We start from the raw sequence: 18,380 nt of genomic DNA, 5'->3' as shown, positions 1-18,380 counted from the left end.
TATCTGAAGTGGATTTGTACGAGGTACTTATCCAGTCAGACAGTAAATGGCAGTCAGCACGCCCCCAGTTAGGAAAAGCAGAGAGAGGCACCAGCGTGGAAGCTAAGCAATGAACTGCTGTGGACAGGGTCAGCAACAAAATGTATTTTAGCCATTTAAAAAAGGGCCACCTAAAAAATTCAGTATCAGTTAAATTTAGCCTTTATTTAGAATATTGCCATCAGACAATCTTTTTTGATGGGAAACCACCATTATATGAGCTAATTATTATTCTCTCCAAACCAACCAAACTCCATTGACAAAATTATTTAATCTTACCTCACAGAACATGGGAGCTGCTGGTCTACCACAGCCTGGATCTGTTAGTTCGTTTGTGTTATTGTGTGACTTAACTATCCTTTTAAATCACCAGTGTCACCAAATAAACAAAACAAACTAACAAATCAAGGCAGTGGTAGACCAGCAGCTCTTGTGTTCTGTGAGCCAAAAGTACTGACTTCATCCATGGAGTTTGGTTGATTTGGAGAGAGCAATATTTGGCTTATTTAACAGCAGCTTTCCCATTAAAAAAGGCTGTTTGATGACAAGCTAAAGCAGTGAAATTACTGTAAAATTAGTGCAAACTTTGACTGATCATGATTTTTTTTAGGTGGACCCTGTTTTAAGTGGTTAAAATACCTGTTGTTCCTGACCCTGTCCACAGCAGTAAATTCCTTAGCTTCTCTGCTGGTGCCCCTTTCTTCTTCCCCTACTCCTGGCAAACACACTGACAATTGATAAGTACATCATACAACCCCACTTCAAATAACTCAAACTCCTTTGTCTTTGCAGATGTAGTGATCTCCAGTGTAGTGCTGGAGACGTAATAAAATCAGATGACCTCTGACCATTATCACAAGGAGAAACACAGGGAACAGTATATTCAGGATGTATAGATCGAGCTCCATGTACAGCACACTATGCAAACACATCACAAGCAGCACAATCTTCACATCAAAACTTCTCTGAAATAGCAGAAATACCCCCCATTGACGTCAATAATCTGGTATTATGGAAATGATGCAGACACAATAAAACTCGGTTTAAAAACCACAACACAAACACAAATGCTTTAGTCCTGCAAACACTGAATGTAACATGACTGTGTGATGGCAATGACAAAATGCAAAACCACATGAGATGCTTAGCAGATTTTCCAAAGTATTTCCATGGCAAGTTGTAGCAATTTTGTATTATTTATATTTCCAACCATAAATTAAACTTTTTATAGAAAAAATAATTTACATAGAAGACTAGTTACTAAAAGATAAGATATTTAAGCAGCATGTATCCTGGTTTATCAGTGTATCTTTGTCTCGATTCATCAGAAATATGACTGCAGCTCTTGACTCCTGAAACTACAGCGATGGGAATACTCAGAAAGGACACATGTTAGGTAAATCTGAGCGTCTTGACAGCAATAAGGATGAAACAAAGACAAAAGAAACAGTAAATGGAGGTTAGGACAGATGCAGGTGAATGGGAGAGGCTACACACACTCCATAGTGGCGGGTGTGGCTTTGAGGGAGCCCTCCTGCCAGTTTAGCACAGGCACAGGGATGCAGGTCTCACTGATGGTCTCCTGACAGCGAAAGGACAGAGGAGGCCCGCTATCAAGCAGCAGCTGAGCGTTGCTCTGGACTGTCTCTACTACAGAGGGAGGTGGAGGGGCAGAAGGGGGCAGAGGTCAGGGGGTGGGGTGGGGGTGTTGGAGGTAGAGAGCCACATATGCAGATATGGGGACAGGAGGCCAAGAGAGGAAGAAAGAAAGAAGACAAGGAAGACACAAAAACATATGAAGCAAGAACAACTGAACATGAGACAAGAAAGCAGAGTCAAGCCCTTAGTCAAGCCAACTTCTGTTGAATCTTAACTGCTAGTCAGTCACATAACTGTAAATCTGTGAGTCAGAAAATCTTTTGTATGCCTGCTGCTTCTCCAAACTGGGAGCATGCCAACTGGCATCTACTGTAGGCAATACAACCCCAATTCTATGAAAGTTGGGATGTTTTGTACCATGTAAATAAAATGATTTGCAAACCATTTTCATCTTGTATTCAATGGAATGCAGTAAAAAAAACAACATACTTCATCTTTTTTTTGTAAATATACACTAATTCTAATTTTGATGCCTGAAACACATTTTAAGAGTGGGAAAGTTGCTGACTACTCAAAAACTACCTGTTTGGAACATTCCACAGGTAAACAGGTTAATTGGTAACGAGGGATAATATCCTGATTAAATGTTAAACGGTCATCCTCACAAGCACACGCAAGGATGGCACGAGGTTCACCACTCTCTGCATTACACATTAAAAACTCTTGAAAATTAGCGCCAGTAAAGAGTTTGTTGCTACAACTACAAATGCAAGTTAAGACTGTACACATCGTTCATAGTTCAGGTACTAGACTGGCCTGTCTGCAGTCCAGACCTGTTTCCTGTTGAAACTATGTGGTGCATTACGAAGCACAAAATATGACAACAGCGACCCTGGACTGTCAGGCACCTGAAGTCATATATCAAGCAAGTATGAGAAAGAATTTCACTTTCAAAACTTCAACAAGTTTGAACGGTGTTCACCCAAATATCGGTCAAAACGTTTTTGAAAATCAATACATTCTGTTTAAATGAATGTTTTACAGAATGTCCCAACGTTTTGGGATTGGAGGTGTACACTGACTATTGTTAGATACCTCATACAAGCCCATTTCAAAATAACACGAAATATCCCTTTAAGAAATATCTTCATCCTTGAACAGCTTCTCAACCGTCTTTAATACACCCAGGCTCCTGGTTCAATTGTGGAAGGAATACATTTTAATTTAGAGAAATCCTCTTCATCCCTCATCAGTTACCTTACTAATTTCTGTGTCCTATTTTAGGAAGACCGTAGACAGATATTTGTATAAAAAGTGTAAACTGAGGCTCTAAGGGTTACTCCACCATAATGACCAGTCCAAACAGAAACCAGCAGCAGGACTATGACCACATTTAGATGAATAAACTGCTTCACAAAAAAACGTTGAAGCACAAACAGTAGAAAAATGTTTCATTTTTCTTTGAGACAATGTTTTCTTTGTGCATAAAGGAACTCACAGTGTGCTACTTAGATGTGTTAAAACGCATGTGTTGTCTATGGCATGCATCCATGGGAAACCGGACAGTGGGTTACAATCAGTGTCAGCTGATGTTCGCCTTTTTATTACCAAGAATTTGACATTTGTGTCTGTGCATGTGAATCCAAGTCTGAGCTACATCAGTTGTTAGTCTACACTGGTTGGAGTTCATGTATATTAAGCTTTTATGTAACATTGGTGCAGAGGGCTCACCCAGTAAGGCAGAGTTTCCATCTCCCAGGGGAAAGCGCTGGTAACGGGGCACATTGAAGGGAGGCAGGAGGTGAAATTTCCTCTCGAGTAGAGGCTCCAGGCGGGAGGCTGAGGGATCGGCTGGGTGGAACAAATTATAGACCTGCTGACATGCGGGCCGCAGCTGGGCCACTAGGGGGAGAAATTGAACCAAAGACATGAGAGAAGAGAAGGGAAGAATCCATGGACTCCTTTCTTAAGATGGAATAGTTGTGAAACACTAACTTTCTTTAGATATCTTAAAAAACAGGCTTACAAACTTTTAAAGGGTAACTTAGGTATTTTTCAACTTGAACCCTATTTTCTCATGTTTTTGTGTCTAAGTGATTAATGGGGATAACAATTTGAAATTGGTCCAGTATTTTCAGAGACTTCTGCTGCAAAACTGAGCTGCTATGTGCCTAAATGTGTATATATAATTTATGAGTGGGTAGATTGAGATGATGCAAAAGGAAATTATTTATTTTATTTATATTCTTTATACATTTTTATATATATTATTTTCATTTTCCTTTCTCTTCTTTCTCTCTCCTAACTTTATGTTTTGTTTTACTTTTTGTATTATTATTCTGTTTCTATATGTGTAGTAGCCTTCTGTGTAATAATAAGATTGTTATTGTAATGACTGACAACATTAAGGAAAGGATCCCTTCAGAGATATAATTTCTTTTTTAAAGAGTGAGATGCCTTTTGTTTAACCAGAACCAGTTTTTTATTACTCCTGCCAAACTCATCAGACTCATCGATCATCATCATCATTCAAACTGGACAGAAGCAAAATTAAACTCACCAAAATCATCTTAGCTTGTCTTTCTACTGTTCCAACAATCACCAACTGTTATTTGGTCAGAATAAACCCTTTATTTACCACATTAGATTTGAAAATGTCGGAAGAGGAGCAAGAGGACGTCAGACATCAGAGAAGCAGCAGGGAGAAATGCCATGTACAGCCAGAACATTTTCACATATAATGCTGTAAATTAATGGTTTGTTTCAACCAAACAACCAGTGTTGGTGATTGTTTTATTTTGTTTCTGTAGAGTTTGAATAAAGTGTGTTTTATGATGACAAAATTACTGTTGCTATTATAAGTCTGGTTAATTTGGAGATAGCAAAAAAGGTCTATTTCTGCTAGCTGCTTAGAATAACAATCTGATCCTGTAAGTGGCAAAAACAGACATCATAGTGGATGTACCTTACAGTGTAGCTTAGTTTTGCTTCTGTCGGCTGCAACGCTCTTAATAGTGGACCAGTTTTGAAAACTGCTGTTCCCATTAGTCATTTGGACTCAAAAACGTATGGAAATTATGTAACATACAATTAACATTTTTATGATGAAAAAGAACTTTGTGGTTATAGCCTCTACAGGTCACTATGCTATTTAGTGCATCTCCATCTGAGGTAAACTGCTGGCACTTTTGCAGATAGAAAAGTGATCTATTATTTCTATATATTTATAATGTTTATTTACTTTTTTATAACATGTCATGTGCAGCACAAACAGTGTTTGCTACCATTGATTGCGTTATAAGAAGCATTCAAATAAGCTCACCATCCAGCATCGGAATGACAGTCTTTCTCAGGGCGAGTACCAGGCCCAGTGGAGAGCCAAACAGGAAAAAGTCGGACACCTCAAAGTCAAACTTCCCCAGGGAGCTTCCATCCAGCATCGTGCTGCTGCTCGACCTGCGTGAAGCTGCATCATTCCGCAAGACACTGGAGTGTAAGCTGGAAGGACAGCACAAAGTAACTTCCTCTTGTAGAACTAAAACACATAAAACAAGGACTTTTAATCTTCTGGTAAGAATTTTTGTCACCCCACACTTAGCACACCTGGTCAGGAAGGCCTGGTGTTGTTTTATTGTGTCCAGTTCATAGGTGGAGGAGTCACTTCTCTTGCGCGGCAGCTGTCTCTTGGTGTCGTCACCTGCACCAGCACGAGGGATGTCAATGTTACTGCGACTGAGGTGGCGGCTGCTCTCCAGGGTCGGAGAGGCTGAGCCGTGCCCGCTGTTGACAATGATGCCAGGAGAGAGGAGGTCCTGGTCCTGAAGGGGGTGTTCAGGAACATTTGTTATGAAAACTTATAGCACTTCAGAAAGAGGTCATGTATCTTTATAGGATCGAATAGTTGTTTACATGGCACAAATTATAGGTGTAGGGCATATTTTCAGAGAGGTGCTTATTGAATTTCTGATATAATAAAGAATAATGTCAGTATCAGAGGTAAAAGAAGTAGGAAGTCATTTACAATTCTTTTTTATGATGAGTTAAAAAATGTTGGCATATTATGTATGTCATTACTCTGAACGTTTTGTTTCTTACCTGTACACTGACAACGCTTCCCCTGCGGCTGCTGTTCTGGCTTTCATTTACGGTCTGATTGCTGCTGCACAACGCATCAAATCCCAAGATTCCTCCCACGCAGTCCCCAATAAGGCAAACCTGGAGAGGTCAACCATCAGACATAACGTTAATAAAGCGAATAATCATACATTTGACATACATCCTCAGGGTTCAGGTTTACCTAAAACATACACACACCTGCTCCAATGGAGTTCAATAACACAAACAAAGTGAAAATGCTCATGAAAAAAGCTGTTTCCAAGGAAGTAAAATGATAGTGTGGATACCATGATGTGGAGAATAAATTAATGGGGTGTTTTAATATTTAACTATAAAGTTAAAAGTCACAATTTGAGACCTATTTCACTTTCATACAGGCAAAAAATATGTTAATTAGTCTCTTTTTAATTAATTAAAATGAATCACTGAATAAAATCTGCCAATCTAAATTGCATAATGCAAGACTTCTTGCATGAAGCTAGCTGGGCATACTCTGATCAAATCTGACCAGGGCAGCAGAGTTTGCATTAGTGGTTATTGGTTCCATGTTGGTTTTATTTTGCTGTTATTACAGTGTGTTTGATACTGTTTTTTCTTTTGATCAAAAACACATCTAAAAATGAGACAGAAATTAATGCAACTATATAAAACAGACTTGACTGAACTCTGTCAAAATCGTATTTCACACAACCGAAGACATTTTCAGATTATTGGATTCCAGATGTTTTAAGGACCTGCAGAAACCCCACAGTACTAATAGTGCTAATACCTCTACAGGACAGTAACTGACCTGGCCAGAGAAGGTTGCCCCATCCAGAGACTTTATGAAGTCTGCATACACCTGGTTGGCTCTGACGATAACGGTGGCCATGGCCTCCTGGTACTGTGGAGCTGAGGTGGCCAGAAGGGGGAGGGCTGCCAGGGGGATGTGGTCCTGGCTGCTGGACAGACAACCCTCATCATAGCTGTACGGACTCAGGCTGCACAAAACACACAAATTAACAATTATTCTTGTGAAAGACTTATCTCAATGTCCAAAGAATCACATTTTGTTTCCCCAACATTTTTCTCTTGATGTTTTTGAAGCCATGTGTTGTAGGTCATCTGTTCCAGAAGATGTAAATGTTTAACAATTTTATCAAAGAGGCTTGCAGTGGGACAGTTCTTCAGTTCTGTCAGCCAGGTCTTTAAAAAGTAAGGATTGCTTGTACTCAACCCATCAGGGATATGTTGAAGACATAGGAATGTGAATTGTACAAGTAGTTGTACTGATACTAAAACCCAAGGATTCTTTGGATGATTTTTGCCTCCTCCTTCCAGAAAGTCTGACCAAAAAACATGAGCTCAACCATGATTTCTCCACGTTCCCTCCAGCAGTATAGTTCAGTGCCAGTTTGCTTAGACTTCTGTTTCGGAGTAATTAAAAAGTGAGCTTTTCCAAGAAAAGTCTCTCCAGGACCAAGAGCCGGTAGAGGACAACTGTGTTTCCCAGACTTTCAGACTTTCTTTTACCCATCACTGCTTCACATAGTCAGTAGTGTTCTTATTCAGTAATGTGAGGCCATGGTATAACTTGCTTACAAGACCTTTAATGCTTCCTGAGTTATAAACATCTAAAATGAATTATATATGAATTAGAGTTGGTGGCTCTATTGAGTTAGAACCTTTTACTTTTTTATAAAAATAACTGCAGAGCTGCAAAAAAAAAATAAAAATATATATATAAACATATTTTTATTAACAGATGAGTGTGAAGAAATAAACACAAGAAGAGGGGATGACGGTCATGAGCTGCACCTGGACCTTTTCCATCAAAAGCAAACAGCAATCACAGTCAATAAACAGAAACCTTCAGTCATTACCCATAATGCTTGCAACGTGCAGAAAACTGTGTGCATGTGTGTCCTCTTACTTGGACACCAGGGAGAAGGCCTCGGCACAGATGGCAGGGCAGGGTACCAAGCGGATGGCGATGCGTCCCAGCGCAGCAGGGTAGTGGACACGCATGACTGTGTCAAAAGCCGTACTAATCGTGTTGACGTCGGCTTGCTTGCTGTTCTGGTCCCCTCCACCTGTGTCCAGGATGTTGCCTCCATGCAAAACCAGGATGAGCACATGGATCTTGGAAGGCTGCAGACACTGCTGGGATGAGCTCTCCTAGGAGCAAAAATTTTTTTAAAAGGGTGATGAATGGGGTTGACAATGAACAGCCCTTAAAGAATGTTCAATAAATTATATTTTTACTAATGAAAACAACTTTTTTTATCAGCATGACAACCAACATGCTTATTGAGTGGGAAAAATCAGGATAACAATAAAGCCAGGTACTGCCAGGCATCAAATGGTTAGTGTTTTGTCAGATTTGCGAGTCATCTTTGAGTCCATCTCTTCAAACATGGACCACACAACAAAACAACCAGAGAGGGGCTGAGAATCACGAAGGGAAACAGAACAGAGCCAACCTACACTCCAACTGGACAAGTGTTCAACCAACAGCAAAGAACATATGTTTCTTAAGGACAAGTCACGTTAAATACAACAATATAAAGTGCAGTTTTGTCCTTTAAGACTGGGGCACTAACAAAATTAATTTAATCTAAGATGAATTCTAATCAAATCAAAACTAGTTTTAAAATGAATGAATCAAGATTTAAAATTAAGCAGAGATCTGCTGCACAACTAACAGCTAATCTCAGTTTAGTAAATCCAACTCCTCTCTTCGAGGAACTTGATTACTTTTCTTAATCCATCTCAAAAAGGCAGCTATTTTAAAAGTCAGACCTCCTCTCCTTTTTATTTTTTATTTTAAATTAGAGTTAAAAGTTTTGGTGCAACAGAATTAAATTCAATCTAGGTTTAGAGTAAAAACTGATCTGAGGTTAAAGAGAGGTTTTAATGTACTCTTTCTTAATTTTAAGCCAATTTTAAAGGGTGGTGCAACACAATTTCAAATTAAACCATGATTTTACCAGGTTTAAAAATTAATTCTTGTTGGTGCAACCCAGCCTAAGTCTGACACAAAACATTTTCAAAAAAGCACTACATGTACACTCAACACCACAGCTGTAAGTACACAGGAGCTGAACAGAGGGTGGTGAGGCTGAGGTGTACACATGGATTTAGGTTTAGGCAACGTCAGGGAAAAAGGGCAGGGGCAATAAGTAAAGGGCTTGTTCAGGGGGATCAGGGGTCTCCGTGGAGCTACTGTAGCCCACAGTGCACTTGGGCTAAAATGTTTACTTACTGACTGGTGCCTTGTTACCATGATGGTAGGAATGGGAGAGCTATCAGCTTGGCGGCTAACAGAGCCACGCATCTGAACACAAGAGGACAGAGAGGCTCAGGGACAAACATCCCTTCGCTTATGCACTGTAAAACCTGATGCAAATGAGTGTGTTCGTTAAAATGACACCAAGGTTAACAGAGGTTTTGGGTCCTGATGGGCTTTTTCTACTGATTATTCTTCAGGGATATTTAATTCAGAGAAGGCTGGTTAGGGTTGTGTTTAGTATATATGCTCTCCCTGTCAGACACACGTACCTCATCTAGTCTTTCCTCACTGGTTGCTCGTTCATAATCCACTGTCATTTCTTTGAACAGTTCACCTGCAAAGACACACAGACATTTTTTACATGTCACAGACAACAAGTTACAGAGGCAGTGTGGCTGTCTATGATGAAGTGCTCCTGGTCTTCATCATACCAGGAGTTTCTTCTGTGTCTGCAGCTTCAATCTTGTCCATGAGGTCGTTGGAGTTCCACTTGGCGATTTCCTTCGGGAGGACCTCCTCGCCGTCTGAGAGATCCTCTGCAGGGGCGACACAAGATAAATCATGAAGAATTAGAGTTTAAGTGCCAGTCAGGGTTTACCAATTCGTATTACACCAACATTATAACCTAAAATTATTGGGATTAACAGGGGCATGTGAGTTATACTCCCTTATTCAGATATATCATGAAACAGTAGACCAAAGTGATGTAACTTCATCAAGCTTTCCCGCAAGATATTAATCACTACAGTCACTTAATATAATTTAGAACTACTTCATGTAGAGCACCACTCACTGTGGTGGACAGGCCTGGAATTTCATAATTTTAGGCACCAAGCCACTTGGCCTTTAGTGACCCTCTAGAAGTGTGTGATGGTGTCTGTATCTACCTCTGCCTGTCTTCAAATTCAAATAGCTCAGTTTTCCAGTAGTTCTGGAAATCTGAGATCAGCTAGGGCATTGAGGGTATGGCATCAAGGCCAGTGTGGCCTCAGGGTGGATAATATTTATTTATTTATTTATTTATTTATTTATTCCCAGACTGAAGGAGCATGGCAGCCGTGGTCCTGGTGGTGGCCATTAAATGCATGTTATACTTGGTATTTTCATGTTTGAAATGGAACCTCTCTGTCCATCCGGGGGCTGAAAAGGACATGATATTTTGAAATTAAGTTCATCTGTGCTGGAGGAAAGGGGACAAGAAGTGGTGAGGTTTTATTACCAAAATAGATTTTTTAAAAAGAAAACTATTCACCATTATTAATACTACTATTATTTACTATTACTTCATTATTTTTATTTTTATACCATGAGAAGAGGTCCAAACTAGCACGTATCTTTAAAATTTATATAAACATATTGATGGAATCTGTTATCCATCCCCTGACATTAATCTATGATTAAGGTTCAGGATCTAAAAGAGAATATCCCGTTTTATCCAATAATTCCCCTCAGGGGACATTTTTGTCACACTGCCAGTATCTTCATTTCTGAGAAACAGGCAGCCACCTCCTGTTCACTGTAGTTTATGTTAGGAAACTGAAAATTTAATCCAAAACTGAATGTAACAAATGTCATATAGTTCCATTTACTTCCAAAGTACTTATAATACAAATAAGGACATGGTAATTATTTTATTTTGACTTGTTTAGCAAGCTTATACCAGGTTGCAGCCAGTTTCTTACAAACACAAACAACAGAGTAAGACTGGTTTTAACATTCAAAGAAACATCCTCTGTTGTTAATTGTATGAGTTTGTAAGTTATTTATTTCCTTACGCGCTTAATTTTTTTTCCAAGATTTGTCCAAGATGTTCATAAACACACCAGAAAGACAGTTACTTGTTGTGTCTCATTCCCAGGACATAACATACTAACACCTTGGGGTGATAAAACGTCCTGAACACAGCAAAACAATGAGAAAAGAAAATAAGGAAATGTAGGCAGAGGTGCTACAGATACAGCCACCACCACACACCACACACCACACACTTGTAGTCGGTAATAAGTGATGATTGAAATGAATTATATATATATATATATATATATATATACACACACACACACATATATATGATAATTCCTTTCAACCATCACTTATATATATATATATATGTATATGTGTGTGTGTGAGAGATACATATATATATAGTGCCCTGAGATATCTTCTGTTATGATTTGGTGCTATGTAAAACTGACTTAAAGGCATACTATGCAACGATATCCTTAAAAACAATGTATAGATTCACATATACAATCCATTTTAATCATCACTTATGACCCACTAGAAGTGTGTAGTAGTCGTTGTATCTGCAGGGACCCTGCCCTCTGCCTGTAATTTCCTGATTTTTTATTTGCTGTGCTCAGGATGCTTTACCAACCCAAAACATTTTTGGTGAGAGTAGGTGAGTTTTGGAGATATTGGCCATAGATCTGCCTTCTCTCAAATATAATGTAACTAGATGATATTCATCTTGTGGTGCTTAAAGCCCTGAAAAATATAGTTGAAAAATTCAACACCAGTGTCTCTTTCCAGCAGATTATGATCTGGTTACTCAAGATAATCCACAGTCCGGGCGCCCCTATAGCTCAGATGAGGATGTTAGTCCTCTGCAGCGGCTGCCGGTTCGATTCCTGCCTGTAGCCCATTTGCTATGTGTCATCCCCACCCTCTACCCCCTTAGCTGTCATATCGCAACAAAGGCAAAAAGGCCCAAAAAATAATCTTTAAAAAAAGGTAATCCACAATCCACAGTCCTTGTTGTGAATATTTTCATGTAGGAACTACTTTTCTCCTGTAGTGGACTCTACTGGAACTATTTTCTGTCTAGTAGAAAGAAAGTAGTTCCTACATGAACCTGCTCACAGCAAAGTCTGTGGATTACCTTGAGTAACCAGGTCATGACTTGTTGGAAAGAGACAATGGTATTGAATTTTTCAGCTGTATTTTGTGGCACTTAAAGCACCACAAGAATAATACCATCTCGTTACATTTTATTCAAGAGAAGGCAGACATCTCTACCGCCAATTTTTCCAAAACACTGCTATTCACACCAAAACTATCTGGAAGGATAAATAGCACTACAAGTGAGAGGACTTTAGTTTTGCGGTGAAATGTCTCTTCAAAGGTTGCATTGCTTTATTTGATCAAGTAAAATAAATTTTATCACTTACTTTATAAAGTGATGTGGTTTTCTGAACTTACCGGACTTTTCTATCATTTGCTTTTACCCTCTTAGTGATTATATCTGCATTGTTGTTGTTTATTTAGTGTTTATTTCCTTTGGTTAATAAGCCGTGGTATACCAGATATGTGGTATCTATGATGACAGTTCTCCTCCTAAAGCGTTCCTTTTTCTTATTTGCACAAAAATGCTTCTTTGCCACACAGAAAATGAGAACATAACAATAAAAATAAACTCCAGTGTTTGTGATGAATGATTACTGCCAGAGGACCATGACCACAAACAAACTTTAAAGACTGAAATCTAATATCAGAGGCAATTTGAGCCAAGTCATTTCACTTCCAAAATTAATTTATGTAGCATGATCATGTGATTCGTCCAGGTGCCAAAACACACACTTTTTAAAATACACAGTATGTCAAGTTAAAGTTTGATACACCACCTTGTTTATTTACCATAATTAAATATCAACTGGATTTGCTGCATTAACTGTCACTGAAACGGAAGGTAGTTTATGACAGTGTAGTCATAAGTTTAATCAGTTCTTTAATAAAATGTAATGTGCTTTCACTTCAGGGACCTAACATGCAATAATTAATCCATACACAATAAATTATTGTATGTCAACACCAGTCATTCTAATGATTTTCAGCTACTAAAAATAACAAGAGCAAGATTTATTGAAGTTGAAACAGGTGGAAGTGCAGCTAAATCAGTATCAATATAATAAACGACAGCAGCATTTTATTCTTGTTTCATTTTCATCATCATGACAAACACTTTCAGCACACAAACACTGATGAATTTTGTTGGGCAGGGAGGGGGGTCCATTTATTGCTTGGACGATTGTGTGTGTTTATGTGTGTGTGTCCGAGTGTGTGTGTGTGTGCGTGTGTGTGTGTGTGTAGGCGATGATGCAGGAAGTGAAGTGTGTTGGTGAGAGGCGATTCTGATTTCTGAACCGGACGTCAGGATGAGACACCTTGCCCTGAGTCCTCGGCCAAACCCATCCAGCAGAGACAGAACATGGGTGTCGCGCCACACCCACCTATTTCAACTGCAGCCCCAAAGCATGCTGGGTATCTGGGAAGCTTAAGAACTGATCTGTGGTTCAAGAGATGCATGCAGAGTGAGAGGGAGCAAAACTGAGCACAAGAAACACATCTATTGATCTAACAATCGACTCCGATCTAAAAATAAATAAATAAAAACTGCAGTTACCATGAGCATCAAAGAACTCCTCATCCGAGCTGTCGTCTGAGTCTCGCGCTATGCTCTGCATCCTCCACTCAGAGATGCTGTGACGTGATGGGCTCACTGAAAGAACGCACATGAACAAAAAATTCATTGTTATTTTGGGACATGTGTTTCAGCCTCTCTCTTTCCCTTTTTAAGACACACACACACACACACACACACACACAAACACACACACACTCTATGAACTGCACAAAGAAATATTGCACAATCTCCCCCAGCCCACACACACATACTCAGTGTTATATAAACATGCAACAGTCTTGGTGGTGCATTACTTCATCACAGATGGAGTGTTTGGTGGTCAGGGGGTGTGTGTGTGAAAAGTAAGGCCTACAGACGAGCTCCAAGACCACCGACGACCAAATGCCAGCTGAGGAAAATGGCTTTACTAAAAGCAGGGCTCGTCTATCACGTGTCTTCACTCTATGCTTCATATATCATTAGTGTGGAGGAAGAAAAGGGGGCCGTCAGGCTGGTGAGAGGGGGGCACAGCTGTAGCTGTCAGCGCACAAGAGGAAACAGCAGTGGTGGAGGGAGGGGAGGGGAGGGGAGGGTCACTGCGAACAGCGTCAGCCTCCTCTGGTCTGTGATGTCAGCACTGCTGCTAAAAATAGTCCAGGAGAGAACCACAGGGGGGAGTTACAGGGGTGAGACGAGGCACAAGGCTGGATGAGAGTCAGGGTCCAGGTGGAAGCTACAGTGAGCGCTGCCTGGAGGTAGGGGTGACACTAAAGATGGGTGTGTTTGGGCATGTGGTCTGTGATGCAAGAGCTTAAGCTAAAAATAACCCAGGTGAGATCTACTGAGTTGTTATGGGTGAGGCGAGGTGAGTCGGATAGTATGGCAAATGTGGAGGTGTGAGTAAAAATAGTCCAGTAGAGTAAAAACATTCCAATTAACATCAGGCGCCGGACAGAGAGGCAGAGTGTGGATTAAAAAGCAAAGTGTGCATACTAAAAAGCTGCTCCTGAGGTGTTTGACTTTATTAACACCAATTCAACAACTTCAGCTCAGAGCTCTTCAGTATACTCTGATTCATTCAGCAACTTTCAGTGTGTACAGTTCTTCAATATTGCTATTACACTACTTACAATGGAGCTACAGAGTTCTGAGGAGGTGACAGTGAATTTTGTCTGTGTCTGAAATTCCACACTAATATGCCATTTAGTACGCTGAAACAGCATGAGATTTTTTAGTATGTACAAAACCTTCAAATTAAATCCACACCACATGAGGTGCATACTACAGTATGCAAGCACTGCACACTACATCAACAAATACATCCCACAATATACAAAGGTATGTTGAACGATAGTACCCTTTTTGGGTATGTAGCGCATAGGATATGATTTCAGGCGCAGCATTAGCCTTATTTGGCAAAATATTTTGGAACATACTGAGCATACAGATGGATTGAAGAATGATTTATGTTGCAAGTGTTTTCTATGGGTGCTTTGATATTCCATCTTTAAAATCGTATCCTCATAAGAATCAATTGTAACACCAATTCAACCACAGCTGCAGTTCTCTATGAAAAGCAAGCTAACAGCCACCTTTCACGTTAACACTTTACAGGGAGTAAGCACTTGAAACTCAAAAGACTGATTTTGGGAAGATTACCCCTTTTTACTACATAGAAATTACACCAGAAAAAAACATACAAACAGAAAAAGTCAAGTGCTACTCTGGCTTTGCACAGGCTTGAATCTTAACCTTGTTAACACATTCTAGCCTCTAGTGCGAACACGTCTCAAATATCACATTGTGTTTACTCACTTCGACTTTGTTGATAGTATACCCTAACCTTTAAGGTGGAATGGAGTCAGGTGGCTGACCCAAAAAAGTAAGGGTCCAAAGTATGATGAGGTGTGTAAATATAGAAGTGATAATGTGTGAACGAAGAAATAGGGGTCAGGAGGTAGGTTCCCAAGATACCTTTCTCACCAGCGTCAATCTCAGGGAATCCCTAAAAACTTGGTAACTTGGACTGATGTGTGCCCGATGCATATTGGAAAATATGACTAGTATCTTCTGTATGCCTTCATACGTGACATATATTAAAAAACTGATCTCATATTGTATGCATGTAATCAGAGCAAGAGCCAAAATAATCACACAGCTCGCCAAAGTGTGCACTGCTACATCCTGCAAAAACACAGATATCTTGGTGAAATACCAAGTTTTTAGGGAATCCTGTCAGTTTCATACACTGTCATACACAGAGGAGACAGAGACGAATAGGGGAAAATGACATGCTCCTAACCTCCTCTCTTGGATGAGCGGGAGGATCGGGATGAAGTGGACCACTGCTTGGTGAGTACACCTCGTGGCTGGAGAGTCTCTCCTCCTGAGCTGACGACCACCTCCTCAGCTTCGATGGAATTAATAGCCTCTTTTACCTCCTGGTCTTTAACCGGAGACGGAGCGCCTCCATTGGCCTCAGTGGCCTCCTCCGGCTGACTGAACTGGGCCATCTTCGTGGCCAGTGCCAGCTGGGTCTCCAGCTCCAGCTGCCGGATGTCCTCCATGGTCAGACCGTACCATTCATCCTGCCAGCACCAGGCCTGCCGGTGGGCACGCACCATCACCTTTCTCAGTCCTACAGAGAATGGTAATTAAATAGTAATAGAAAATATTGCACACATCTCCAAAAATCTACACTTCAGTGTAGGGATCAACACTGTATTGGTCTGTGACAATATTTACCTTGATATTACATAGGAAATTATTCTATTTTATTATTTTAATTTGATTTCATAAAAAGACTACTGCTGCATTGTTTTTGTTTGCAGTTGTACATACATAATTCAAACATTCATTGCCAAAGACAATTCATGCTTAGATCATGGCTGGATACTTTTATCTTATTTTTTTATCAAAGACATAAAACAGAATCACTTTAAGCTAAAGGGAAAAGGAAATTTTATCTAAACAAAAAAACTGTAAAAAAAAAAAAGAAAAAAAAAAGAGATTTTATTGAATATTAAATTTCTTTTCAGGTTGTCATTTCTTTGTTTTTTAATATAGCAATAAATACTGTATTGTGGACTTTTTTATCATGGTATTATCATACCTTGAGATTTCGGCATTGTTACATGCCTACTTGGATGTGATTTAAATCACATTCCTGTCAAAAATGGATTGTTCATAAAACTAAAAAACTATCAAAGACTGTAACATCTGTGACTGCATTACTCACCAACATCATGGATGAAGCGCTCAATCTTAGACTGCATGCCCCAGTAGCGAAACTCCACCTTGCAGAGTTTGTAGGCACACATGATGGGGGTCTTCCCTGGGTTATTGTTGTACTCTTCTATCCAGTCGTCCCGCAGAGGACCCCTCTGGGTCTTGACTGACTTGTAGAGCCGTGTGTCCTCCTCTGCTTTATACTCGTGAGGAGGGATGGGATCTGTCACTATGTCGATTGGATCTGGCAAAGACAGTACAAATTCAGAAAGCAAAGATTAGGAGCCATGAAATTTCAATGTACTGCATGAATTATTATGTGTTTTTAAGGGCAGCTCAATATTTTTTGCCTTTTTTTTTTAGGTTTTTATGTCATTCTGTAGCTTCCAAGTTGTGTTCCCTCTGTATTTAAATACAAACGATCACAGTTTGGCCAAAGTACACGTTTTAGCATGAAAATGCTATTTTCCCAAGGCCTTCTAAAAATGTCTTCCCATGTGACCTGACGCAGGTTTCTGCATGATGATGTTGCCACATGTAAACCCCCCTATGATGAGGAAGAGAAGGCCATCAGAAACCTACGCCACTGCTTTTTGCTAACGGCTAAGAGGGAGTTTCCATTTGAAAAATGCAGAATGCAGATGGAGTCTCTTGTTAATACCACTGAACGATGTGTACTTATGTGGGTTAGACAGTAGATCTTTTATGGCTTAATATTGTTTCAGTATTTGAGTTTCAAGTGGACAAACACACAAGAATAAGTCATTGATTAAAATTATTACAATCAAAGTAGTAACTGGGTCACTGCATGCCCTCAAACCATTCATTTCTGAGCAGCTTCATATTCAATAGGCGTGCTACCGCACAACAGAAAAAAACATATGCAGTACCACTAAACTGCCACAAGTGGGCCTTACCCACTCCTCATGTTTGAGACACAAGAGGACAGACATCAACACACCATCAGACTCAACCTAGTAAGTCTAACCTGTCACCTTAAATAACTATTGCAAAAAAAGCTTATTGCTCACTATAATGGTTCTAACAGGAGATAATGATTTGCAGTTTCAGAGTAAAGGAATGTAGCCTATTTGATAGTTAAAGTAGGCTGATACACATCAATTAATATCTTAATATCTGACTTTATCTTGTTGTACTGGTTTTGTTCATTTATATGCACAGCTGCAACATGTGCATATACATAGAGGGGAGCCTGCAAAACAAACAAACAAACAAAAAAAGAAATACCTCAAAAGGAACAAATGTTAATTTTGGCCAAATTCACAACAAAAACAATATAGGACCATGTCACACCGGTAACCCAAAATAAGAAAGAACAGGAGGCCATTGGTTTAAAAACATGTGTCTTAACGTGGAGTTTTGCTGTTATTTCCTGCATTAAGTACACATTCTTTAACTTGTCTTGCCATTGATGTAGGGTGTGTGGCAGTGGTTAGAGCCGAGATAAAGTTATCATCTTTTTATGACACCAGTAAAATTTCCCACAGTAAGTAAGCCTTTCTCTTATCCATTGTGGTTTAGGATTAATGCCAGACCGTCTCACCAATAGTTCTTTGCCTCTTCTCTGCTGCAGACATGTTGAAGACGTCAGCTTGGTTGCCTGTGTCAGGTTTGTAGTAGGTCTCAATGTCAATGGAGAACTTCTCAACAAAGGGGCAGGTGTATCTGAAGGACAAGAGGCAACAAAATGAAGTAAAAAACAAA

The 18,380-nt window shown here is 39.7% G+C and overlaps 1 protein-coding gene across 6 annotated transcripts in view; it reads right to left on the bottom strand.

The window, feature by feature from the left end:
• LOC146320555 (membrane-associated phosphatidylinositol transfer protein 2-like) overlaps positions 1 to 18,380 on the bottom strand; it is a 60,974-nt gene that overhangs the window by 10,534 nt on the left and 32,060 nt on the right. For 3 of the 6 annotated variants that reach the window (XM_084728851.1, XM_084728850.1, XM_084728854.1), the window contains exons 4-15: positions 18,220 to 18,341; positions 16,666 to 16,899; positions 15,730 to 16,065; positions 13,428 to 13,523; positions 9,457 to 9,561; positions 9,295 to 9,359; positions 8,999 to 9,070; positions 7,667 to 7,911; positions 6,545 to 6,734; positions 5,734 to 5,853; positions 4,961 to 5,456; positions 3,370 to 3,540 (exon numbers count right to left, since the gene is read on the bottom strand). In XM_084728851.1, the coding sequence (XP_084584977.1) occupies positions 3,370 to 3,540; positions 4,961 to 5,456; positions 5,734 to 5,853; positions 6,545 to 6,734; positions 7,667 to 7,911; positions 8,999 to 9,070; positions 9,295 to 9,359; positions 9,457 to 9,561; positions 13,428 to 13,523; positions 15,730 to 16,065; positions 16,666 to 16,899; positions 18,220 to 18,341 (2,252 nt within the window). Of the gene's footprint in view, positions 1 to 1,536; positions 1,690 to 3,369; positions 3,541 to 4,960; positions 5,457 to 5,733; positions 5,854 to 6,544; positions 6,735 to 7,666; positions 7,912 to 8,998; positions 9,071 to 9,294; positions 9,360 to 9,456; positions 9,562 to 13,427; positions 13,524 to 15,729; positions 16,066 to 16,665; positions 16,900 to 18,219; positions 18,342 to 18,380 lie in introns of all 6 variants that reach the window. The other 3 variants (XM_084728855.1, XM_084728852.1, XM_084728853.1) reach the window with 3 other exon arrangements.

The sequence above is a fragment of the Lutjanus erythropterus genome, chromosome 10 (assembly GCF_056507025.1).
Source record: "Lutjanus erythropterus isolate fLutEry1 chromosome 10, fLutEry1.hap2, whole genome shotgun sequence".
Lineage (NCBI taxonomy): Eukaryota > Metazoa > Chordata > Actinopteri > Lutjaniformes > Lutjanidae > Lutjanus > Lutjanus erythropterus.
This window is presented reverse-complemented; position numbering and strand designations above follow the sequence as displayed.